Source organism: Pteropus alecto, unplaced genomic scaffold (assembly GCF_000325575.1).
Source record: "Pteropus alecto unplaced genomic scaffold, ASM32557v1 scaffold95, whole genome shotgun sequence".
NCBI lineage: Eukaryota > Metazoa > Chordata > Mammalia > Chiroptera > Pteropodidae > Pteropus > Pteropus alecto.
The window spans coordinates 329,817-347,558 of NW_006441071.1; the positions used below are offsets into that span (position 1 = coordinate 329,817).

General features: G+C 33.6%; 1 protein-coding gene across 3 annotated transcripts in view; it reads right to left on the reverse strand.

Moving 5' to 3' along the window:
* FOCAD (focadhesin) overlaps positions 1 to 17,742 on the reverse strand; it is a 252,868-nt gene that overhangs the window by 81,052 nt on the left and 154,074 nt on the right. For all 3 annotated transcript variants that reach the window (XM_025051385.1, XM_006918338.3, XM_015594517.2), the window contains 3 exons: positions 14,173 to 14,311; positions 9,684 to 9,869; positions 4,074 to 4,195 (listed from right to left, as the gene is read on the reverse strand). In XM_025051385.1, coding sequence (XP_024907153.1) covers positions 4,074 to 4,195; positions 9,684 to 9,869; positions 14,173 to 14,311 — 447 coding nt within the window. The remainder of the gene's footprint in view (positions 1 to 4,073; positions 4,196 to 9,683; positions 9,870 to 14,172; positions 14,312 to 17,742) is intronic.

A 17,742-nucleotide genomic window follows, 5' to 3' on the forward strand; every position in this document is an offset into this window, starting at 1 on the left:
AGGAGAAAAGAAAAGAAATGAAAGGCATACAGATCAGAAAGAAACACATTAATACCATCTCTATTCGCAGACAACATTAAAATGAAAATCAAATTATCGACAAAAGGCTTCAAGAATATATAAGTGGGTTTAGTGAGGTCATAGAAAAGTATCAATTATACATTTATATCTAGCAATGAGGAGTTAGAAATTAAAGGAAAAAAAACCAGTGTAATTGCATCAGCAACAAAATACTTAGGGATATACAATGTTTATGAAATTAAGCAAAATACATGCAAGGTTTGTAATAAGAAAACAACAAAATATTGACCTAAAATAATGGAAAGATATATATTGTACATGAATTGAAAGACTCAATATTGTTAAGATGTCAATTCTCTCCTAAACCGATCTACAGATTTAATGCATTTTAAAATCAAAATTACAGCAGGCTTTTTTTGTGGCTTCTCAAAGCTAATTTAAAACTTATGCGGAAAAACAAATGGCCTAAGATAGTCAAATTGGTGGCGGGTGGTGGGGGAGGAACAAGACTGGAAGACTCATATTGCTTGATTTCAAGATTTATTATAGAGCAACAGTAACTAAGTTATGTAGTTTTGATGAAAGTATACATACATAGATCAATGGAATAAATCTGAGTACGGAAATAGACACACACAAAAATGGACAAATGATTTTTGACAAAGGTGCCCAGATGGAGAAAAGATGGCATATTCAACAAATATAACTCATAACTTATAAAAAATTAACTCAAATACTCCATAGGCACAAATGTAAATCTTAAACTAGAAAACTTCTACAAGAAAATACAGGAGATCCATCAAGTGATTAATGGACGCATGATCTATGGTATATTCATATGTTGGAATATTATTCAGCCATAAAAAGAACTGAAGTACTGATATATGCAACAGTATATATAAACTTTGAAAACAGTATATTAAGTGAAAAAAGCCCACATACTATATGATTCCATTTATGTAAAATGTCCAAATCTATAGAGAGACAGAAAGGGGTTTAGTGGTTGCTAGAGGCTGGGGAGAGAGGAAAACGGAAAATGACTGCTGAAGGGCACAGAGTTTCTTTTTGGTGTGTTGCAAATATTCTAAAATTGATTGTGGTACAGTTAACACAACTCTATGAATATACTAAGACCACCGAATTGCACACTTTAAATGAGTGAATTTTATGCTATAATAATTATACATTAATTTTTTTTAAATAAAAGAAATACATAAGAGAAAAAAGAAAAGTTTCTTTGAGTCTTTGGGTTAGACAAAAAAGCAAGAACCATAAAAAGAAAAACTTGATAAATTGGAATTCTTCAAAACTAAATGTTCATCAAAAGACACTTAAGCAAATCAAAACACAGGTTATAGATTAGGTAAAAACGTGTGAAAAACATTTCTAATAAATGTTTTACATCTAGAATATATAAAGAACTCTCAATTGAAAACAAAAACCTAATTAAAAATGGGCAAATGGTCAAGACACCTCATGGAAGATATGAATGGCAAATAAATATATGAAAAGATGCTTGATATCAATAATCATTAAGGAAACACAAAAGGGAAACCACTACTCATGTATGAGAATGGCTAAATTTCAAAAAACTGACCACATTAAGCACTGACAAGGAGACAGAGCAACTGTAACTCTCTTACATTTCTGGTAAGTATTCAAAATGGAACAGTCACTAGGAAAACAGTCTGGTAGTTTCTTATATTCACTTACCATATGACTTAGCAATCCCGCTCCTAGGTATTTATTTACTCAAAAGAAATGAAAACAAATATCTACACATACATCTGTATGAGAATGTTTTTAGCAGCTTTAGTCATAATCACTAAAAACAGGAAGCAACCCACAGGTCCGTCAATGAGTGAATTAATAAACAAACTGAAACTCTCATGACAGGTTTAATTTTTTTTGTTTTTGTTTTTTTAAATAAAAAGACTGAGAATAGAGCAGTGTTGGAAATCAAGTCAGAGTTTGAAGAAACTTCATTGGGAAAAAAATACCAAATAGATTACAACAATAAAAACACTAGAAGCAAGAAGAGATAGGAAATACTAGTCATCTTGGAAAGATCTAAAGATATTTAAAAAATGTTCTCTGCTTAACCTGGGAAGGAATAAGGAAGTTAAAGGACTGTGGAGTGATGCTGACTGGGTTCAATCTCCAGGCTCCTCTACTTATCAGCTCTGTGATTTTGAGCACATTAACAGTACCAACCTCACAGTGCTAATGTTGAGATTAAATGAATTAATGCACATCTAGCATATTTTTAAGTACCTGAGCTGATCATTAGCTATTATTATTGCAATTGTTATTCTTTTTTTTAATTAAGTTTCTTGGGGTAACATTGGTTAATACAATTATATAATTTTCAGGTATACATTATCATTTGACATCTGTATATTCTATTGTGTGTTTATCACTCAAACTCCATGCAATTGTTATTCTTATTAATCAATTCTTTGAACTCTTATTATTTGTTGTCACATGGTTTGAGAAACGGTATGGCTCATCATCTGCCTTTATTTTTAATGAATTATAGTAAGCAGAAGATAAATCCAAACAAAAATCCTACCATAGATTTGGCAGAATTCTGTCCAGTATGTTTTCCAACTGACTCCTAAAATAATGATCTTATTTTCTCATCTCTGAAATTTTCTAGGCATGCATTCTACAACATAAGAAACAGATATCTTAAACCAAATATGTTCTCTGTTCATATCTAAGGCACACATAAGTTCTGATACCATTTGCTGAATCTATTAGATGTCTTCTGCCATTCCCCCACATTAATACTTTTTCTTGTTTCTATTCTGATAGTGACTTTTAAAATTGGCTTTCCAGTAATATTTAACATTTTGGTTATCCTTCCAATATCAACATGCACAGCTGAAAAACCCAAAAGGTACTGAATTTCTCCCCTTTCCACATCAACTAGTAAGATGCTAGGAAAAATAAATCTAGAAATCACCTATGGTTTTCCCTCTTTTGTGAAATTAAACCTCTCTTCTTCCCAGAGAAACACTGCTCTGTCCAGATCTTTCTTCCCTCAGTTAAATGAAGACACTGTGTTAGACAAAATAAGTTTCTGAACCAGTTACATAATTTCAACCCTAATTAAATTTATGACAGGAACAAGGTGGCATTGGATAAAGACGGGTCTTTAATAACGAGCTATGCTAACTGGTGGTAATTGGTATGATACAGAAAATAATCAAACCAAATTGGTGATATCAAGATTTATAAATTATGCATCAATACAAGATTTAATACATAGTATAGAAGCCTTAACTATTTTTACATCAAATCTATTAAATTTTAATAACATATTTTCTTTTGTAACTGCTATATGTTACATCTAAATTATATAAATAAACCTCTTTGCTATATTTTGTTTTGCTAGTCATTCATACATTTTAATTTATATATACCTGAATGAGTAAATGTCATAAAAAAATTAAAAACAACAACAAAAACATATTTCCAAGATACTTCCCTCTTCTCTCTGGTATTGCTGTAATCTGCAATGATCAGATTTCATGCAATTATCTAATGGCATTATATAACTTTATTTTAAAAGGGTAGCCTAAGAGAAAAGTAAAATAAACACTAAAACCAAAGGTTTTTTTTTCCTTAAACAATTTATTTACTGTTACTTCCCCAAATTAACAAAACATGAACACTGGAGCCCTACATACTTGCAAAGGATTAAATTAAGAAATAGACATTATTTCTTTACATAATAAATTGGTATTTATTCTGAACACTGGAAGGTAAACACTGACGCAATAAACCAAATTCCTAGATACTAATCCCAAATAGTAGGCTAGGCAGTAAGGGAAACATGATAGTTTCTCTCAAAAAATAACATCAAAATGTTTTAGTATTCAGTTGAGTCAGCTATTTTGACTGCTTTTAAAAGCAACTTACATTAATTATGATAGAGAAAAACTATTTCCCAATACATACTACATTTCATGAGCATAAACTGAAGGAGAGAAACCCCAAAATATAAACAAGCAAGACGACTCTGTTAGTTATTGGAAGGCACCTACCTCATGCACCAGAGCAAGGGAGGTCTGCTTGAAACTTCGCCCTCTACTGGCCATCAGTCGATTCAATGGTTTGCCATCTTTACTCTGATACATTGAAATATCGTAACAAAATAACATACCACCTTAAAAAAGAAAAAAAACTTATAGAAACATTTCTTATAAAAACTTCCTTAGATTATCATAAATCCATATTCAATCAATCTAGATGGATTTAGAAATTAAAAGAGAATCTGCTAAGCAAATTTGATTTTTGACTATAGGCACCAAGAAAGAAAAAAAAATAAAAAAATTATTATATTTAAACTATCACTTATTTACAAGCTTTATTCATTTATAAGTAAATGAATAAATTTACAGTTCATGAATTGTTTTAATTTTTGTGAACTGTTATTTCTAGAGTCTATTAAGCTTTTTTTAAAAAAAAATAAATTTCAGTTAAAGAGAAATGTTTGCATATATCAATCTTTGTGAACTACTGATAATGTGGGTTCCTTTAGTCTATACCTACAAAGAGACAAGTTCTCCCTCACAATGGCATTCACACACATTCATTCTCCCTTTTTTTCCCTCCTCCTTCTCCTCTAATCCTCTCTTCCCAGTCCTTCCCACTCTGGTCAACTGAGTTCTCAAACTGAACTTCCGGCTCCAGCTGGCACCCAGTGTCAATGGAGAAGCAAGAGCAGAAAGCCAAGTGCTGGAGCACGAGTTAGAGAAGTCTTCGGAACTACCTGGGTAATTTTGAGTCAAAGAGAAGACACATTCAAGGACTGAGATAATTTAAAACACAGAAATCATTACATTTTTTAAAATCTCTTTTTGAAGTATGGTATATACAGAGAAAAGAGCACATATCATAAGCATACAGCTCAAAGAATTTTCACAAACTAAAGAAATGTATAATCAGCACCCAGATCAAGAAACAAAACATTATTAACGCCCCAGAAGCCTTTCCTCATCTCCTCCCAGTCACATACACTAACTCAAAGGTAGCACTGTCTAGCAACCATTTTGCCTACTTTGGTACCTTATATAAGTGGAATTAGACTGTAACATCACTTTATACCTGGCTTCTTTCACTCAACATAATTACTTTAAGAATCATTCAGACTGTTGTTGGCGGCTATAGTATATTCATTCTCATTGCTGAATAATATTGCATCATGTGAATATACCACAATTTATCCATTTTACCGTCAACAGGCATTTAGATAGCTTCCCAGTTTAGGGCTACTCAATGTGGCTATGAACATTATAGTATATGTCTTCTAGTGACTTCATTTGGCTGATGAAATAGCTGAGTAACAGAGTATAAATTTGTTTGGTACCAGTTTTCCACAATGGTTGTACTAACTTACATTCTAGCAGCAGTTCTAGTTGCTCAACATATTTACCAATACTTTGTATTTTCCACCTTTTTCATTTTAGCCATTCTGTTAGTGTACAGTGGTATCTTATTGTTTTAATTTGCATTTCTCTCATAACTAACACAGTTGATCGCCTACTCATATGTTCATTAGATATTTGAATACCCTCATTTTGAAGGGTGTTTTCAATCCTTTTCCTGTTTTTCAATTGTCTTTTCTTATCAATTTGCAAAAATTTATATATTTGAGATATGAGTTCTTTATCTTACATGTATTATAATTACCTTTTTGCATTCTGGGGCTTGCCTTTCATTCTCTTAATGGTATATTTGATTAACACATGTTGATTTTAAAATAATTTGTCATCTTTATAACTAGAGTTTTTAATTATAGAATCATGTTATAAATATCCCTTTTCTCCACAACGTTTGTAACAAATCTGTTGACCTTGTATATGTGGGTCTATTTCTGAACACTCTATATCTTCCATTGGTCAGTTTGTCTATCCTAGCACTAATACCACACTGCCAATTATTGTGGCTTTATAATAGGTCTTGATATTTGATAATGTATGTCCTCCTACTTTGTTTTCATTCTTCAAGATTACCTTGGCTATTTGTGCATTTTCACACAAATTTTAGAATCAGTTTGTCAATTTCCAAAAAAAAACTTAGTGGGATGTTGATTTGTCTCTTCATATATATCAATATGAAGAGAATGAACATTTTTACAACACAGAACCTTCTAATTCATAAACATTGTATATCACTTCATTTGCTAAGATTTCTTTATTTTTCTCCATTATATTCCATAGCTTCCAGCATAAGGATTTTACGTACTTTTGGCTAAATTTATTCTGAGTACTTGATATTTTTTGATGCTACTGTAAATGGTATAAGTTTTTAAATTCATTCTTTATTTTTTTATGGTATATAAAACATATCACTGATTTTTCACATGTTGACTTTTGTATGTATGCAGTAATTTTGCTGAATTCATTTATTAACCATAGTCTAATTTTGAGTTTTCTATCACTTACACAATCATGTACACAATCATCTGCAAATAATGACTATTTTATTTCTTCCTTTCTAATCCTCATGACTTTATTTTGACTTATTACACTAGCTATGGCCTCCATTACAATATTGAATAACTGTGGTGATGACACAATTAAGAAGTAAAAGTTTCAATATTTTAGTATTAAGTACGAAGATGGCACTGTAGATACTTTTTGTCAGAATAAAAGTTCCCTTCTATTTATAGTTTAATGAAAATATTTTTTTAATATCATGAATAGGAGCTCAATTTTTCAAAGGTGTTTTCTGCATCTACTGAGATCTAAAGATTGTTCTGCCTTTTCCGATTAGTAAAATATATTGATTTTCAAACATGAAATTAACCACACTTGTTATACATTATCCTCTGTTTGTATTGCTCAGTTCAATTTTCTAATATTTTTTTGAGGAGGTAGGCGAGTATTTTTGCAACTATATTCATGATAGAAATTGGTTTGTAATATTCCCTTCTTGTATTTGTCAGGTTTTGGTATTAAGATTATCCTGATCTCATAAAGATGGTTCTTTTTTTTTCTATTCTCTGTTAGAATTTATGAAAGATCATTATTTCTCCCTTAAATTTTGGGAAGAATTCACCAAGGAAGGCATCTACACCGAGGGTTTTCTTTGTGGGAAGGTTGTTATAGATTCAATTTCTTTAATACATGTCAAACTATTGATACGGTCTATTCATCCTTCTGTTAGTTCTACAAAGTTTTATATTTGATGAATTTCTATACCTCATCCAAACCGTGAATTTACTGACTAAAGTGCTTTATTAATACTTTTATTATCTTTTTGATTGCTATAGGGTCTGAAGTGGTATCTCTTTGTTATTCCTGATATCTATATTTCTCTATTTTATTGTCCATACTTACAATGGCTTTATCATTTTGTTAAACTTTTCAAAAAAAAATCAACTTTTGGCTTTGCTGATTTTCTTTGTTTTCTATTGTACTGATTTTTGATATCTTTATTATTCCTTCCTTTATCCTTTCATTAAGTTTAATTTGCTTTCTTTTCCAAGCTTCTTGAGATGAAAGCTTAAGTCATGATTACTTTCCTTTTTTCTTTTCTAATACTTGCACTGAAGGTATACATTTTTTTCTAACACTGTTTTAGCTAAATACCATAAGCCATGTTTATTTTCATTATCATTCACCAAAATATTTTCTGATTTCTATCTTAATTTAAACTATCTTTGTTTAATCCAAGGATTGTTTATATTTTTCAATTCTGGGGATATTCTAGTTATCTTTTTGTTACTTATTTTTAGCTTAATCCCATTGTTGTCAGAGACAGACTTTAAATGATTTCAATATTTTGAAATGTGTTGAAGTTTATGGTTTGTCATATGATTATTTTGATAAGTTTCCCATGTACAGTTAAAAAGCATAGGAATTCTATCATTGTAAGGTACAATGTTCTATATATTCATTAACTAAAGTTTATTTACAGTATTGTTCAGATATTTTATAAACATTGTTTTGGGTGCTTGTTCATCAAGCTATTGAAAAAGATGTTAAAAGTTTCTCTCTCTTATTGTGGTAGTCTATTTCATCTTTTAGTTCTGCTAATTTTTGTCGCATATTTTGAAGCTATTTTTATTTTGTGTGCACTGATTAGAACAGTGCTATTTTTCTCAAAAGAGTGACTTCTTTAGTACCATGAAATGTCCCCTGCATGTCTAGCTTCTTCCTTTTTCATATGTCTAGTACTTTTTCATTGTATATTGGATAGTAAATTTAAAAAAACCATAGAAATTTTAATCTAAATAAAGTTACCCTCTCCTCTGTTAGGCGTATAGAGTGAAGGACTGATCTCAACCACGTCAGGGATTGAACTGAGTTAGGCTTAATTATAGCTTTAGTAAATCTCGGTCTGCCTCTGGTTTAACCTTGTTACCAGCACATGCCTCCCCCAAGATTTTCAACTGACAGCCTAATTGGTCTTTGACTCCTCAATATGGAATAATAATGGAAGATTCAGATCTGTCCGCAGAGGTTTTCAGCTTACCACTTTAACTCTCCCATCTGATAGAGTTCCAAATTTTGGCAAATATCTTAAGGGAGAAATGGATGTGTTTAAGGGCCCTCGAGTCTCCCATTTTGTCACTCAGGTACCACATGAGTATCAAGATTTCTATTGATTTCTCTGCTTCCTGCATCAGCCTCTTGCTAAAGCCAAGCCTGAATTTCAGCCTCCAGCTGAGGCTGGAATTAGTAAATGCACCCATGTGAAAAGAGCTATAGATCATCAGTATCAATTTAGTACTCAGTGTGCTTTGTTTTCAGACCCATTCTATTAAGCACCATAAGACTGAAGGAGATTTCACTTTGCATCAGTCCAGTTCTTTAACTTTCAGTACAAACTCAAAATTCAGAGAATATCTTATGAGGAAAATCTCCAGTTGTCTCCCATATTAGTCAGAGTCTTCAGAGAAACAGAACCAATAGGAGATATATATCTATTAGCTGAAGACAGAACCAATAGGAGATATATATCTATTAGCCAATGGTATAATTCGGTTTGAGTTTGAAAGCCCGAGAACCGGGAGTGCCAAGGTCCAGAGGCAGGAGAAGATGGATGTCCCTGTTCAAGCAGTGAGAACATATTCACCCTTCTTTTGTCTTATTGTTCTATTCAAGCCCTCAAAAGATTGGATGTTGTCCACTCACATCGGTAAGGGAGATCTTCTTTACTCAGTCTACTGATTCAAATGCTAACCTCTTCTGGACACACACTCACAGACACATCCAGGAATAATGTTTTAGCAGCTAAGCATCTCTTAGCCCAATGACGTTAACACATAAAATGAACCATCATATCACCCTAGTCCCATGGAACCACAGAAAGCACCATTGCTTTCTCTATCCTCCAACAGGCCACTTTCTGGCCAACCCTTAATCCTAGCCCAGAACCAGAATCAGTGACTTTCCCCTACAGGGCCAGGAACAGTCCTAAAATGTCCTCCCATTCTGGAATTTTAGCCTAGCTAATCATCATCTTTGCTTCTACAGTTCTCTGATGCCTTTAAAATGTGATTCTTTTTTTTTTTTGTCATTTATCCAGCTGTGTCTAGATGTTAGCTGCTGCTAACCCTGCCATAACCTATTCCATCCTACTTGGAAATGGAAGTTAAAACATAATATTAAACACCTATACTTTGATATATGTACTATGCTCACCTGCAAGGCCAGGTTTCAAACCTGGTTGCTTGTTTGTTTCATACATTTTCAATATAAAATTGGGGATTCCTGCTACAGTCTTTCCTTGGTCTGAGCGGGTACCTCCTTTTAATGCAGAATGATATACCCCACGGGGCATATTTACCATTTCTTGCTTCACAAGTGATATAAAAAATTCCTCCAAAGCTGAAAGAGATAACAGATCAAAAGTAAATACAGTATGCTAGAGGAGAAACATACACTCTTAACTCATACATACACACACATACACACACACACAACTTAGCCTATTTCATGTCGAACTTCACAAAGTAAAAGACTCTTGATTTTCATCCCTTTTTCAGTCTTCTCCAAATCAGAACATGACACCTAGCTATTCAAGGTTAAATATTTAGTCATTCTTAATTTTCCTCTTTCCCATACTCCTTATATGGACTCCATTAGCAATTCCTTCTAGATCTACCTTCAAAAATATATCCCAAATACCTCCATTTCTCTCCATTTTCACTTTACTAGCCAAGTCATTATCTCCTTGCTTCATCATCTGGACTAATTTAAAAACTAGTTTCTTGGTTTCTCCTCCTCATGGCCACCCCTACAAACCACCCTCTACCCAGAAGCCAGAATTTTATATCATTCCCCTCCCTAACATCTTCCAATAGATGTTCACTGTACACAGAATAACATCAACACTTCTGGCAATGATCGAGGCTTTCTACAATCTGGCCTCTAATTCTCCCTCTAACCTCACTCTAACCACCCGCCCTCCTTTCTAGCTATGGTAAAGGCACACTTTCATGTGGCCTTTTTCCCATTCCTCAATAACACAAAGTTCATAACTAAGCCAGGGCCACCGCACTTGCTATTCCTTCTACCTTGTCCCAGATTTCCATTTGAATGTCTCCTTCTTGACATTTAGGTATTTTCAGAGTGGGCTTTTATGACTATCGGTCTGTAGCAATATCAGTACAATTATTAAAAAGCAACGTATTAGTTCATTATTTATTTGCTTGTCTTCCTTCTAATTAATCTCAAGATATTTATTGCTTGACATTTTTATTTATTATAAGGTAACACTGAAATGTGGGATCAGGAGACAATAGGATACCCAAACAAAATAGTCAAGTGTTATTTTCCTAAGGACCACTAGAGGTTGCCCAATGCAGAAACAAAAACAACAAAAACATTAAAACTAAACAAATATGGAAAAGAAAAAAAGGAATCACTGCATGTGCCTCTTATTATAGGATCAAAAAGGAAGGATCCACCTAACTAAATTGGAATTTCATTTTGAAGGGCTCTAAAAGTCTTCTTTAAACGATCATGATAAAATTAAAGGCAATAAGTGCTCACTGAGGCATCTATTATGTGCTCAGTTCTGTCATTCTTATATAGAAGCTTCATAAATGCACCCAAGCTTCTCCATTCAAAGCCCAAGAGAACACTTGTGTGGGATGCTCTTCATTTACACCTCTAGATCCACCCTCTACCCTCTCAACCCTGCTCTGTGCTCCAGAAAAATAAGTGTTCACAATTGCATCAACAGGTTCCCTTGTCCTCTGGCTTCATCCAATGGACACTGGCAAGAGGTCAGACAGTGGAACAGAGTGAGGTTAGGGCATGTATTCTCCAGACAACCACCTGCAGGATTGCCATAGGGTGCCTGCAACCCTCTTATGAAAGCCCTGGCTTCCTGTAGGCAGCCCTATTTATGACACAGATGCTCTTATTCTCCTAACTGCTACCTCCCCTTACCTCTTCAGGTTGAGGAACATTAACCACTCTGGGATGATTCATCACAGCTTATAAATTTCCTTTAACCTTGACAACATAACTGTAAATATTCTCTTTATTAAACTCGCAAATACTCTATCTGAATGTGCCTTTCCTCTCAAGACCCTAATCAATACATCATCTAAATGAAAGAAAATGAGGAACATTCGATTGCAGGCCATATATCCGAATACCTGCATTCACATGCACATGTATGACTGCTTCAAGTCGAATATGAATATAGACTTTTCAGAATGTAGCCAGAATCATCTGTTTGTGAGGACAGAGGAGGTATGATGAAAGGTAATTTTATGTTTTCTCAGAAGGTGTCCTATTATGGCAAAAGATGATATATTTCAAGAGATAAATACACATCTGCACGTAGACTTACCCGTGACTTGAAACTTGTCTACTTGTCAAGCTGTTGAGAGAACTAAGGATTCTCAAATAACTCCAGCCCTGAGCATAGTTTAAATGAGGGTAAGACAACATGAGTGCAATTGATATATAGAGCACCATCTTCCTCAGCCACTAAGCTAGCAAGTAGGACTTTTTCCCCATTGTCCTTGAGGCTTGCCCTAGTCTCTTCCTTCCAGATGACCAGGTGAGAATTTGAAAAGAGCTGAAGATATGTAGGACACAACATTAGAAATAAATTTTTAAAACAATTGAAATGTGCTTCAACAGGTGAGTGGATAAAATAACTGTGGTACATCTTACAATGAAATACTAGTCAGTAATAAAAAACAAGAATTCATACAGACAACCTTTTGGATGGAATCAAAGACATTATGCTGAGTGGGGAAAAAAAAAAAACTAATCCCCCAAATTTATATACTGTATGAAAAAAAAAACCAAAAAACCTAGTAAAATCCAAATGGATTTATAGTTAACAGTACTGTACCAATATGAATTTCTTGGTTTTAATAATGAACTAAGGTTATGCGAGATGTTACCAATGGGAGCAATGGGGTAAAAGCTCACAGATACTCTCTAAACTGCTTTTGCAACATCTTATAAGTCTAAATTAAAAAAAAAAAACAAACAAAACATTAAATCAATACCAGTAACACTCCTGTTTAAAATAATGCAAATTACCAGATTTACTTTATTGCTGCTTTTGTGTTTACTTGAAAGGAAATAAGAGGAGAAAAGCGCCAGGATTCATTTACATTCAGTGCAATCCGGTTTTCTGCCTACTGTACTTAGAGATCTAATATATGTCACTGTCTTGAACCTTTTAAGCTAAACATTCCTAAGGTTGGTACTTTTTCCTAGTTCATTTTTGAGTTCCCAGTAATTCCTGGAAAAGCGAGGCACAGAAAAATGAAGAAATTTGCCCATGGTGACATGGTCTGCCATGAACAGATAATATCTAGACCACCCATTTTACTCCTACTGAATTTTCTCAAACACATACAGTTGTTGCTCTCAAGTCCTCCCTTCTTTCTCAAGGAAAGCCACAATAATCATCAAGTACAAATCATGTAGCGGAGCTAGTTAACGGCCACCACGGCACTGCACGGACTGGGAGGACAGAAACCATAGCATGCAAGTATATTCCCCCTCCTCCTTCTTCTCATACCACAAGCCTGGGGTGAGGGACTCACGTAAGAGGGAACAACGTCATTTAAAAAGCTCAAGAGGACTTTTAATTCTAAGGCTATTTTAGAACACAGGAGGAACTTTGGTAACTGAACGCATTTCCCTTCCTCAGACTCACTATAAACTGCAAGAAAGGTCCTAGACTCTGAGGTAGGAAGTGGGGAGGAACAGAAGAGAGGAACGGGGAACACATCTTTAAGGCCTGTTCTGGAGGTCGAGAGAAAAGAAAAGGTGAACTCTCTGTCTAAGTTGTACCATTCAGTTTTCTCTAATGAAAGGAGGTGGGGATTTGGGAAAGGAGCTTTGTCTAGAAATAAATAATATATATTTGGCTGAATTCCTCGGGAATCTTCACATGGGATAAAACCAAGGGAAAACCTTTTAACATTACAGGCTAGTGAGATTATGATTGAGAAGATGAGATTTCTTGTGTTTATTGAACATAATTTTCAGAAATTAAATTTTTACACCCATAAATGTTCAGGGTAGAATTGGGACAGAACCAGTAATAGAGTCATGCTCCGCAAAATGTTGGCTAATGTTAAAAGAATAATTAGATATAATTAGAATAAATTTTTTAAATGCCAAGGTCCTATACTATAAACTTTATGTCAAAACTGAATGATCATATAATTTGATCTACTCTTAAAAGGCATTAATTTATAGTTCTCGAATATTGGTACCATCTTTGGAGTAATATGAAAGAATAAATTATAATGATGAAACTACCCAGTAAATCTTGAAAGAGTCTAATGATCTTTTCACTTAACTTATATAATAATGAACCATATTTGAATCATTGACTTAAAGTCACAATGAAAATTTGTCTTACAGAATAAATTTAGCATTTGAAATGAATTTTGGTTTTTCAGTAAAAATGATTATTTAAACTAATTTTCCAGTTCAATTTTATTCGACTCCAACATATTCAGTATATTTTGATACCATACTACCTCAAGCATTCCCTATAGAACAGATGGATAATTCTGCATTTCAAATAGAAAATAAGTATGTAAGATTAAAGCTGTAATATGTACACATCACAATCAATACAACCAGCTAGGTAAAATCACTGAAAAATGCTAGCTCCCTGCCACTAAATAAGAGTCACCTGGTAAAACCAAAGGAGCAGTGAGTGACAACAGTTTGAGATAACAAGAACCAGGAACTGAAAGATCCACATTCTTTTCGTCACCCTCATCATCTTCATCTTCATCTAGCTCATCGGGAACAGGGATTTCTGGTCTTATCTGAAATAACAGAGAAGGAGATACTAAAACATTATGTAAAATCTTTTCTTTGTCCTTTTTATGTCAAGATTTAAAAATCAAGTTAAACTCATTGCTCTTTATATCAAAAGACAATTAAAATTAATTTTTAAAATTCTATTCATTTTCAGATTAACTAAATATTAACCTCTAGTCATATTATTAGATATATCCCCAGATCCATGTAAAGAATTAATGATAATATAGTAAGAAAATCATCATAAACCAATGTAAGCAATGATTATTACGGAAAATTAGTAAAATGTTATATCATCGAACGATAAAATGCAAACACTGACACATTCAATATCTTGGATTTCCATGATTTATAATTAAATATTTGCCTTGTCTGAATACAACTTTTTTTTAAATTTGTAATTCTAGTCATATGTCTATGACAAAGCTTAAAATCTTTCAGTAGAATATAGTAGAGATCAGGAAAGGACAGAATGCTTTAGCTGATTTTTTTTCTTTTTTTGAGATTCGGCAATTTGTTGCTATAGAATATAAAAACACTAAAATCTGTAATTGGTAGCTACACTTTATTGTGTCTGATTTACAATCTGAAGATCTTGTGGTTCCTCTGTGATTAGTTAGGTTTGTTTGAACCAAAAATAAAAAATGTAAAAAGATTACCGCTATTGTAGTTTCCACAAATATAATGTCAAGCAATTAATTAAATTTTTAATACTTTCAATGATATACCATCATAATGCCCACATGGAGATAATTAAGCATTAGGGGAGGAAATCAAAATATATAAAAGTGGTTGCTATAACCATAAAGTGCCAGAACCCAGTCATTACCATTAGCCTGTCTCTCGGAGTTATTTTTAGAAATAATTAACAATTCCTGCAGACGGCCTTCATAGGTCCCCAAAGCACTGTTCCATTTAGGAACTGCACTGAGTCAGGATTCTTGCAGGGGGATTTTAAAAAAAGAGGAAATGCTTTTCTTAAGTATAATAACCTCAAATCCAACGAAGCCTTTTAACCATAACTAGTGTTCTCTTCAACAGTGAGTGAAAGCAACCTGACTACCTGAGCACTTTCTAAGATTTAGTTCTGTTTCAGTATTGAGTATCTAATTCTCAGAGGACTGAGCCAGCCATAATTAGAGATAACAATAATGTAAGCTCCACATAGGGCATGATGGCATGTGTTGATATTGGTGCATACCAGGGAAACCCTGGCGTGTTTGCAAACCTCTTGGTTCTCACAAGCGGGCTTTTCCAAGTGTCTCTGGTTTGCATACATACAAGGAAGTTGCCAGGTTTAATATCATCAGGTGTAATCTTAGAGACTCTAACCAGTCCTACTTGTCTAAAAAGTTTCAAAAAAGGAGTTGGTTCTGGGTCCATTTGCCTTGTTTCCTGACTTTTTACACATCATAGTATAAATTGAAAGTAATATTTGAAAAGCATACTGGGGAAACAGACAACAACGCCTACAGCTGGAGACTACATCAGAAACACGTTACCATGCCAGTCCATTGAAGCACTGGGAAGCTCTCATATATATCATATTCGCAACTGAAAGGAGACTTGGGAGGAGAGGGCAGAGATAAACAATTAAGCTAATACAAAAACTTAGAGGGATGGTGAGGATGTGGATAAATCAGAACCCTCATATTCTGCCGGTGTGAATGTAAAGCAATGCAGCCCCTTTGGAAAACAGTTTGGCAATTTCTCAAAAAGTTAAATGCAGTTATCATATACCCCAGCAATTCCACTTCTAGGTATATAACTGAGAGAAATGAAAATATATAATCACACAAGAACTTGCACACAAATATTCATGAATGTGAATGCATTATTCATAATAGTTAAAAAAATGAAAGCAACTCAAATGCTTATCAACCAATGAATACAAAAATGAAATGTGGTGTATCTGTATAAGGGAATATTATTCTGTAATAAAAAAGTATGAAGTACAGACACATATTACACATGAATGAACCTTGAAAACATTATGCTAAGTGAAAGAAGTCACAAAAGACCACATATTATATGATTTCGTTATAGGAAAGGTTCAGGCAAGGCAAATTTATAGAGACAGAAAGTAGATTAATGGTTGCTTAGGGCTGGGAAAGGGTAATGGGAATTGACTGCTGATAAAACATTCTAAAATTAGATTGTGGTTGCACTGTGATTAGCTGCACAATACTTTGAATATACTAAAACCACTGAATTGTAAGCTTTAAATGGGTGAATTGTATGAAATATGAATTATGTCTCAATAAAGCTGTTTGAAAAGAAAGGAAGGAGGGAGGAAGGGAAGAAAAGAGGAAGGAAGAGAGGCTATAAGAAAGGCAAAGAAGAAAGGGGAAAGGGGAAACAGGGATTAGAGGTGTTAGCAGCACAAGCAGAAGAGTAAGAAGCAGAAGCGGAAGCTACCACCACCTTCAGAGGGACCTTAGCTGGTGTATTAATTATGCCAAACGATCAAATGCTTCTAATTCCAGAATTATTTAGTATGAAAGGGAGACAATTATTTCTGCACACATTATAGCCTATCCAGTCTTTATGCTCCGTCAACCTAAATTACTTAAAATGAGTCATAACACCTAGGCTATCATCAGTATTTCTGAGAGCCACTAAAGAAAGACCTACTAGGTTGAGAATAAAAAAAAAAATCTAATCCACTCCTCCATCTTAAAGTGTCTAATTTCACAATCACATAACTGAATGCCTATATTAATTTATCTGGTATATATCTAACAAACTACAGATGCACTGTAATTTAAGCATAGATGACACACTCTGCTAACTTATAATAGTATAATTACTCCTTCAATTTTATTTCTTCAAAGGTGAGTTGATTCTCCTGAACAAATTAGCACTTATTGTTAGACCTTGGTTCCACACATTTCTGTTCTCTGCTCATCTCTTAAAGAATTGATTGTTCCCTATGCTAGCGCCAGTCTTTTCTCTTGGTTTGTGTGCAACAACTAAATATGATCAATGTGTACAATGAGTACAGCTAAAGAAAATCAAGAGATCTCATATAAAAAAATACCCACTAAAATTATATAATTTTGGCAATTATATTACATTAGCTCCTGAAAGACCAGGGAAAACCACACAAATAATTAAAACACATGCATGAATACACACAACCATGCCCTTCCAATTACATCTAAGCTTTATTGAAGAAACTTAAAAAGCCAAATATAAAATGATAAACTACTTTTAAAATCTGCTTCCAATTGAATATTGGAAAGCTTATCATACAAAACGCCTCACTAAGGGTTCTGATTCAGATAACCTTTCAACCGCCTTTGTGTGTGTGTGACCTATGAAAATCCAGGAGTTTGTATATAAACAAGATTTTATTTGGAACATGTCAAGTATGTGCATAAATTCATTTAAAAAGAGAAACAGCTTCTGATGAATGCAGTGACATTCACTTAAA